Consider the following 9,073-nt stretch of genomic DNA (forward strand, 5'->3'; position numbering starts at 1 on the left):
GTGGGTGCACAGGCAAGAGACCCAGGATTGAGAAAAAGGACAGGAGGGGAATGAGAGGCCCGGTGATATGTGGACGTCTTGGGGACAATCTGAGCATCGCAGGGGAGGTCCTGGTGACGCCAAACCTGCTTTGCCCTAGGACATAACCTGGGCAGATGGAGGGCTCCCATGGATGATGCCCGAGCGTACGCTCAGATGCAGGACTGTAACATGCACAGGCACTGGGGATGCATGCACAGCCGTGCCCGGGACACGCAGCATGCTGGCAAGCAGGCAGGAGATGGTTCTGTGGAGAAGGCTGTGTGGGGTGGAAGTGTGGAGGTGATTTTTCTCCCCACACTCCTCTCTCTGGGTGCCAATTTCCAGCCGTCCCAGGCAGCAGGATGACGCTGTGGAACGGCTCCTTCCCCTTCTACCCCGGCGCCAATCCATGCTTCCCCTTTGACACCAGCTGGGCCATCATCATCTCCGTCTTCCTCTCCTTGCTGGCCACGTTCATCGTAATCCTGCCAGGGATCCGGGGCAGGGGGGTAAGTGGAGGGGCAGGTGGACCTCAGCCCTCTGGTCCCTGCCCTGTGCATCCCACATGCTTCCTCCTTCCCAGCCTTGAAAACAGATTTATGGAGCAAACATGCCCACAGGTTCATGGCCAGGGCTCTGGGATCTCTAGCGAGCCATGGGGGTGAGCTCCAGCCCAACCCAGCATATACCCCCATGCTGGAGACACCAAACTCCACCATCCCAAATTTACCGGGTGCCCAGATCCGAGCTTGGCTGGATTTCACCGTGTGCAAGCCCGAGTGATTTCATAGGAGTGGAAAAACAGGGCGAGGCTCAAAGACCTCACTCCACCTTCCCCAAAACCCCAATAAAAGAAGGAGGTGTTCACTGTGCATGCCCCAGCATGGCTCTGCGTGGCCAACAGACCCCACTGGGAGCCCACTGCTCGCACTCCGCATGCGTGTGGAGCGCTTGGCTTCACAGCAGGGCTGGCCAAGAGCCATCTCCCCCCTGCCAGGGGACACACTGCGAACCCCTGGCTGCTGATTTTGCCTCCAGATGTGGCCAGCTGCCAACAAGCCCAAACACGTGAGTTTTGGATAAGTGTGGAAATCCCAGCTCAGGACTACTAAAGCAAGTGTCTCCACCCTCCTTAGTGGAAAGGGGATGTCATCACTCTCCTGAATGGGCTGTTTTGACCTTCTTGCTCTGTCTGGACCTCCCTGCTGCCCCCCACCCCACCCCACAGCAGTGATGTCCCAGCCACATGTCCCCCCTGTGCCACCTGCCTGCAGAGCCCGTGGGATGACTCCGCAGGGGAGGGACAGGCCCATTTCTCACTGGCTGGCATTTCTAAATGTCGTGCTTGGTGCTGAGGTCCCTATGGCAAAATCTGACTGAGACCTGGTCTCCCTCTCTGTTCACCCCTTGCAGCGACTCTTCTGGTTCCTGAGGGTGGTGATGGGCCTCTTCGTGGGAGCGGTGGTCCTCAGTGAGTACCAGGGCCCTGGGGAGAAGCTCAAGGATGCCCAAGACACAGGGGATGGAGGAGCAAGATGAGGGAGAGTGAGCAGAGCAGCCAAGCGCCAAGTCAAGGCCTCAGGATGAGTTTATGGGGAAGGCCAACCCCAGTCCGTGCCTGGGACATGGCTCCAGCAAGTGGTGGGAGGTCCAAGCACCCATCTGTCTCCTCACCGAAGGCTGGCAGTCGTATACGCAGACCACCTGCAGGGCAGTCACTGAAAGCCTACCACCAGCTGCCAGGGGACCCAGACAAATTGGCAGGAGCTTAGACAAGGATAGTGCCCACACATCAGCCCCATTGCCTCTAGGGCTAGGGACTGTGCTTGGTCTGGGGAGAAACCAACCCAAGTCGGGGTCTCAGGGTCATGGGTCGGGGCTGATGTTGGGGAAGGAGACACAAAGCTTCTGCTCCTTGGCGCTCACAACCCAGGCCTTGCCCTTGGGATGGGGTAGATGATGCTCAGGCCATGCTGGCCACCATGGTAGGTGCTTCCAGCACTAGATGTCTTGCCGCCAGGCCACGATTAACCTTTGACATCTTCACAGCCATACAGTTCACCAGGGACTGGGAGACCGGCTGGGTGACGGCAAACACCTCCTACAAGTCCTTCAGCCGTGCCCTGGTGAACGCAGACATTGGGCTGCACATTGGCCTGGCGGGCGTGAACATCACACTGGTGGGTGAGTGCATATCACAACAGGAGGGGATCGGTGCAAGTCTGGCAGCCGTGCACCTGCATACTAGGGCTGTGGGCCCTCAAGCGCCCACACCAGGAAATCTTGGAGCTGCCTCCAAGGCTGAGAAAGGTCCTTAGTCTTCTCCCTCTGGCAGGAAATCCAGTGAATCAGGTCAATGAGACCATCAACTACAATGAGCACTTTGCCTGGAGTTTCAATGCAGACTATGACCACAGCTATGATGAAGGCCTGCAGAAGGGGCTGCCCAACCCCATCCTCTATGTGGCAGAGAAGTTCACCACGCAAAGCCCCTGCAGTGTGCACAAGCAGTACCGCATCTCTGGCCACTATGCATCCCTCACACTGTGGTAAGTTAGAGCCTTACTTAGGTAAGTAAGAGGTCTGTCCTATCTCTGCTCAGTGGGGAGGTGGAAAGAACCAGGTAGAACAGAAGGAGCTTGATGGAGCCACCCTCTTCCCTGTAAGACCATGCCAAAGCCTTGGCTGGTCTCTGGCACCCATCCTTCTGCAGAACCAGGGATGCTCATGCTTCCTGGCCTGCCCATCTCTGCAGACCCCTCTTCTGTGTGCTGTGCCCTGATATGACAAATTGCAGTTGGAGAAAAGTTATTCTTCGTTTAAAGGAAAGCAGATGCAACTCTGTTGGGCTTATGGTGCAAGGTCCTCTCCCAAGCAAGGTGTGGGGGTCCCGATAAGACCAGCTGGGGGGGGGTTCCCTCTTGCATGCCCATGAGAGCATGAGACCTGCTGGTGGGGAGCAGGAGGGACCATCAAGAGAATGCTTAGAGGCTGTCTTGTGATGTAAAGCTGAGAGCCCGTGTGTGTGTTGTGACCATGGAGTTTCAGAGCATCCCTATGTGTCTCAGAGGTTGTGGGAAATGCACTGCAGGGAAGAGTGAGTCTTCCAACTCCCCCTATGGATGTAGGCTCCAGCCCCCTGCCCACATTTCCTTTTTTATTTTCAGAAAAAATAACTAGCTCTGGCCAAACCTTCCTGCTATTGAGAAAGAGTATTTCAAGGCAGGGACGTTGATGTAAACTTATTTTTCTTTACTATTCTTGGAATCAGAACAATTTGTTAGGCTCACGTCCCCAGCGAGCTAAACCCAAACCCCACACAAGGCAGGGCTGGCAGCTGGGTTCACTCCAGGTGCTGAATCAGATGTGGGCACGGCTCATTGTGCAGTTTTACAAACAAAGGTCTCCCTTGTTGCCATTCTGCCTTTGAACAGGTGGGAACTGCCTGGGGGCAGCCAGTTGTGGAGCACCACAAGAGTCAGAGAAAGAGTTAACTTGGAAGGACCTCCAGAGGTTTTTCTCCAGTCCCCTGCCCAAAGCAGGGTTGACATCAAAGCCATATCAAGGTGCTTGGAGCTTCATGAAGTTCAACACTGAATGTCCCCAGGTGTGGAGATCCCTCTCCACCACTGCAGTACCTGTCCCACAGCTCCACCATTCATGCAGTTACAGAATTGTTTGAGTTGGAAGGGACCTCCTTATCTTAGCCTGTCCAGCCCACCTGCTTAAGCAAGGCCAGGTAGAATAGATTGCCCAGGGCTGTGTCTCTTCATTGGGATGTGGAGAGGAGACCCTGAGAAGAGGTTCCAAGCATGACACTTTCTGCTCAGTTTTGTGTTGCTTTCACAGGATGGCCTTTTGCACATGGCTCATTTCCATCCTGTTGTTCTCCATGCCCATCCTGCTCTATGGTGGCTACATGCTCCTGCTCACTGCTGCGCTGATGCTCTTCTCACTGCTCTTCTTTTTCACTGCGAGGAACACCCTGAAGTGTCCCATCCAGTTTGGCTCAGCTTCCTTGACAACAGACTATGGTGGATCCTTTTGGCTGACATTAGCAACAGGTGAGTGCTCCACTTGCTCCTGGCGCTTTTGTTCTCCATCCCTGCAGCGATGACTCTCAGTGATGCCCCAACAACACCTCAGTTATCCGAGTGGAGGTGTGCCCAGAGGAGTGCCATGAAAGTCATGAATCGGAGTCAGGGAAATACCTGGCCTGGAAGGACCCTTGGGGGTCTCTCTCCCAGGCCTTGCCCAGAACAGGGCTAACATCAAAGCCACATCAGCCTTGATGGTGGGTGTCCCCATGGCTAGAGATCCCCTCTGCCTTTCGGGACCTGCCCCACAGCTGTCCCACTCATGGGCAGAAATTATTTCCTTTTATCGAACCAGAATCTCCCATGTTACAACTGTGTACCTCTGAAAAGAGACTGGCTCTTTTTCAGTAGTAGAAGATGGCAATTAAGTCCCCCTGAAGACTCCTCTTTTTCAGGCTAAACAAGCCCAGCTCCTCCAGCCTCTCCCCACACGTGGTAGGCTCCAGCCTCAACTCTCTTGGCCATCTGCCCCAGTTCATTGACTTCTCTTTTGTACTGGGGAGTCCAAACTGATGGCAGAGTCCAGATATAGAGAGGGAAACACCACCTCCTGTGTGATGTCATGTGCCGTTGATCTCCAACCGGCTATGGATGGGACTGGGACGCAGCAGGGAGGAGGTGCTAACATGTCTCCCCACGCTGTGTGTTGCAGGGCTGCTGTGCCTGCTGCTGGGTCTGGGTGTCATCACCCTGAACTCCATGCAGCCAGAGAAGCTGAAGCTTGTCTTTAACCTGGATGAAGGAAAGGGAGAAAAGGAGGTATGGGACAAGTCCTACCTGTCAGCCGAGCCCAGCTCCTCTGCACAGGACGTGCTGATGGTCCCTCTGAGTGAGCTTTGCGAGGTGACAGCCACCCAGCTGTAAGGCACGAGCGGGAAGTAGGGCAAAGCCCAAGGACACCCTTCCTGAATTCATGCTACGGTCCAACCCCACCAGGAGCCCTGGTGGGAGGAGACACGACAAGAGCTGGGTGATGAGAATATTCAAGTCTGGAAAGGTATCTCAAATACAAGTTTGCCCTCTTTTGTTTTGGTGGTTGGTTTTTTTTTTCCTTTTTTTTCTGCCATTGTTTTACTCACCAGCAGCTGGAAGAGCTTTTGGGCTGAGGAGAATCCATGTCCTGCCTGTCCAGTTACAGGCACTGGGCTACTGCCCTTCCCCTTAGTCCATCCCCAACAAACCCTAAGACTCCTCCCTAAGATACAGAGACTAAACCGGAGCAAACTGGAGAGAAACCAAATAACTGCAGATGCATAGATATGAACCAGAGGAGAAGCAGAGCCCCCGCAACAGCATCCCCACCCTGAAGACCCCGAGAAGCCCCCTCTGCCCAGGGATGCTCTTTCCATCATCAGACAGGAAAAGCAAGTGGAGTTGTGCTCACCAGGATGCCCTGTATCCAGCCTCTTCACACCTCTTGGTCTGGTGTGAAGAGCAGGTTGGCTAGGACACCCATGATTTATTAGGAGGCTTGAGGTACCAGACCTTGGAGGCTTCCTGGATTTCAGACCCATCGTGACACTCCACAGCTCAAGTTTGATGTAAGTCTGAGATGGGCTGGGCTGTACCTCGGGCTGGAAAGGGCACAGTCAGGGAGTTGGTTGGTTGGCTCCTGCTTCTTACGGTGCTTATAAACACCCCAAACCACAGCCACCAGCCTATGAGAAGCCTGTGAGTTATGGGTGCTCTCACAGCCTTCGGAAAGGAAGACAAAATGTTTTGGTGGGAAGGAAAGAAAGGAGGAGATGGGAATGGACGTGCTACAGTGCTCTGGAGAGTGGCTGCAATCAATGAGCATGAAGTGAGCATCACACCTGGTCTGGGAGCCTTGGTTTCCTCTTGCTCAGCCATGGAAATACGCGTGTCGTGGGGCACGCGACACTGAAATCCTGCACACCCAAGGTGGATGCAGCCGCCCACTCCTGGCTGCTGACAGCTAGTAAATTCCTTCTTGCCCACGCAGGGAGGGGAGCACATTTCAGGTTTGCACTCCTTTAACTCTGTGCAGGTTTTGTAACGTGGTTTTGGTTGGTTGGGTTTTTTTCCTGTTTCATGCTCACTTATTTTACCCTCTATCTCAATAAAATAAGTCAGTCCTGGTCTTTCTCTTGTCTGTTCATGGAGGTGTCCCTCTGAGGGCTGGGGATGCTCTGTTACTGTGACATGGTAGCCACCGGGAAGGGAAGAAGGCAAAGACAGAGCCCTTTTGTGGCCCTGTATAGGGCATCTGACCACAGCTAGTCAGCACAGGGCAATAAAGGCAAGTCAACATGCAGTAAATAGTGTATCGGACGTTTGATGGGAGCAATTCCCTGCCTAGCAGAGAGGTTTGCAGAGGGACCACCATGGGGCAGGCCCTCTGGGGAGGGGGTGCTCAGACATGGCATCCTGTCCCATCCCACTTTGGATGGAAGAGCCTTCAATGAGGACCTAGAGGACCCAACAGGCATTTTAAAATAGGTTGGAGCCGAGCTCCTTGGGCTTGGGGGAGACCTCAGCCAGGATGTTCCCAACAGCATCTACCAGGAGATGCTTTGGCCTACGGATGGACTAGATCCAAGGTGCAAGAAGCCCCTTTTATTTATTGAATTGAAATTCAGCCCTCACAAACTTCTGCCTTTCCCTGGTGTGTTCTCCCTTGCAGCCCAGCCTGGGGGACAGGGGAGTGGGCAGCTCTGCTGCCTGCTAGATGGTGTGGTGGCTGCATGTCCTGGTGCAATGAGTGCCTCCAGGCATGGGGACCACAGTCCTTGCAGAGCCCCAGGCTGTGCTCCCTGAGACACTTACGGTGTTTGCTCCATCACTGGCACCGTCTCTCTGGTTAGATGCCAGATTCCCTGGACAGCGCGGGGCCAGAAGCAGCCTGGGCTGAGAGCCAGGGATTTAATGGCAATTATTTTATGTTTTGTTGTCCAAGAATGGCTCAGTCCAGCCAAGAAACTGATCCGGGAGCTGTGGTGGACAGAGGAGGTAGGACCTGCAGGAGCACAACCTGGGGGCTATACAGCCACAGCTCTTATTGTTCATGTGAAGAAGCTGCTACGACCACATACAGTTAGGCAAAATCATCGTCCCTGAGCAATGGCCCTCGTGTGTGCACCTCCCTGTGGTGGCAAGGACAGAAGTGTCCTTGAAGGTGGCTGGCCCCCATGCCACAGCCAGTCCCTGTTGTCCTGACACCCTGTTCTGCATGTGACACAACGTCATTGCCACTGCTCGGTTGGCTCCATGCAAGGTCTGCTGCAGAAGTCCCGGCCATCCTGTGTTTGCTAGGAAGTGGGCAAGACACGCAGAGATCTGGTGTCTCTGTGCTTCAAACAGAACGAATTCTGTTTAAGCTTTATTTTGGGTTCATGCCCCTGCATGTCTGATGCAACAGGCCAAATCTTTTCTTCTGACGAGGATGCTATTGGGGGACGATCATGCAGGACATGAAGCTGGAGAGTGCCAGATGCGGTGGCAGAAAGGATGGGAAACCCCCCGCTCTCCTGTGCTTTCAGGACACAGGATCTGTCCCACACCGACGCCAATACTTGTAGTTGGTTGTAGCATCTTCCCACGATGCCTCCGGACCTGACAAGTCTGGATGCAAGAAAGGCAGGAGAAAGGATCCTCCTTTTCCTGAGGGAGTTTTGTTGGTTTAATCTTAGGGCTTTTGTCCTGCCGCTCGGCTAGTTAAAGTACTTTTGGCGCTCTTCTACATTCCTACAGCATGCTACTCCCCACAACAAGGGTTTCTCAATGGCTCTCCTTGACATGTGCGAGGGAACCTTCTCCTTCCTTGGAGGCAGCTACTCCCATGGGAAGGACGCTGCTGCTGGGGACTCACAAGCTGTCGCCTGCAGATATGCCCCACGGTCTCCTCTTAAGAAACCAGCTTCCCCCCCCCGCCCCGAATGCCCAACGTGTTTCAAAGGAGCGGGTTCTTAATAAAGTTTTATTGAAAATAGTAATAACAAATGACATTAGTGGAATGCAAATATCAAGTGAAAGAAATAAGTAACTTAACAGCGAGGCTCTGTTCTCAGAAAGAAAAGAGCCAAAATACTGAAATTATGTCCTTTACAATTAATTAGACCGAGGCTGCCCAGGTCTCCAGCATTCTGATGGGGTGATCTCGTGCCTGCCCATGGAGACTTCGTCGGGCCAGTGGTTTTGGTGTCAGAGCCCATCTTCTGTTTGTAATAACACAACTTGATGGACTTCATTTCTCATCTTGGCCGGGTCTGTCTCCTGGCCTCGGGCTTGCACTTCGTGGTGAGCCCAGCCAGCCCCAATGTGCTCCAGCTGGATGGGGGTAACTTCATTCTTCCTTTCTTGTGGCACCTTTTTGGCCCACGCTGGGCTACAAGTCTTATCTAACATGGCTCAAGTTTAAAAGTGAAAATAAGCACATCACCACATCCCTCCCGGCAAACTCTGTCGTACATTTGCTCAGTCTTTATTTCTGGAGCAGCTTTTTTCACTCTAGCTCATGCAGCATCCAGCCTGATGGAGTCTGGGTCTGTGTCTGGCTTCCCGAGGTACACCTAAGGATCTACACTAAACGTCAGTGCTTGGGAAAGAAATGAGCAGGTTTAATCACTGGCTTTTGGAGTCACGGGTGCTCCCCGTGAGCAATCAGCTTCTGGTGGGGGAACTGGCCGTCGGAGACTCACTGCACCAAGCTGTGCCAGGGCATGGAGCAGGAAGGGCATTTCTCCTGGGACAGAGATCCCCAGGTGAGTGTGCTGCTCAAGCCACTGGAGCTGTGATCTGCTCCGATTGCAGCCTGATGGCTCTCTGCAAAGCCTGCCCTTTTCCAGAGGGCACGGTCGGGGAGATACAGTGTGCAAAGGTTCTTCACAGGAAGTACCCACCCCAGCGTGGACTCGTGCAGTCTTCGAGTGGATGGGGAAATGGGTCTCCGGGGACATGAAGAAGGGTTTCTGCTCTGCCCTTTTGGGCCCTCTTCT

General features: G+C 53.9%; 1 protein-coding gene across 1 annotated transcript; it reads left to right on the plus strand.

The window, feature by feature from the left end:
* Positions 1-383: 383 nt before the first annotated feature.
* On the plus strand, positions 384-4,982 carry DUOXA1 (dual oxidase maturation factor 1). Its single transcript, XM_009893129.1, has 6 exons — positions 384-530; positions 1,435-1,492; positions 2,071-2,205; positions 2,357-2,570; positions 3,871-4,085; positions 4,771-4,982. Exons 1-6 carry the CDS (start codon positions 384-386, stop codon positions 4,980-4,982), a joined length of 981 nt encoding a protein of 326 aa, XP_009891431.1.
* Positions 4,983-9,073: the final 4,091 nt, after the last annotated feature.

This window comes from Charadrius vociferus, unplaced genomic scaffold (assembly GCF_000708025.1).
Source record: "Charadrius vociferus isolate BGI_N301 unplaced genomic scaffold, ASM70802v2 scaffold399, whole genome shotgun sequence".
NCBI classification, from domain to species: domain Eukaryota; kingdom Metazoa; phylum Chordata; class Aves; order Charadriiformes; family Charadriidae; genus Charadrius; species Charadrius vociferus.

Bases quoted from the DNA above. Each gene is read 5' to 3' on its own strand.
- DUOXA1 (XM_009893129.1), top strand. From the start codon at position 384: ATGACGCTGTGGAACGGCTCCTTCCCCTTCTACCCCGGCGCCAATCCA. The intron at 2,206-2,356 runs GTGAGTGCATAT...TCCCTCTGGCAG, and splicing joins CGTGAACATCACACTGGTGG to GAAATCCAGTGAATCAGGTC. The intron at 4,086-4,770 runs GTGAGTGCTCCA...TGTGTGTTGCAG, and splicing joins TTGGCTGACATTAGCAACAG to GGCTGCTGTGCCTGCTGCTG.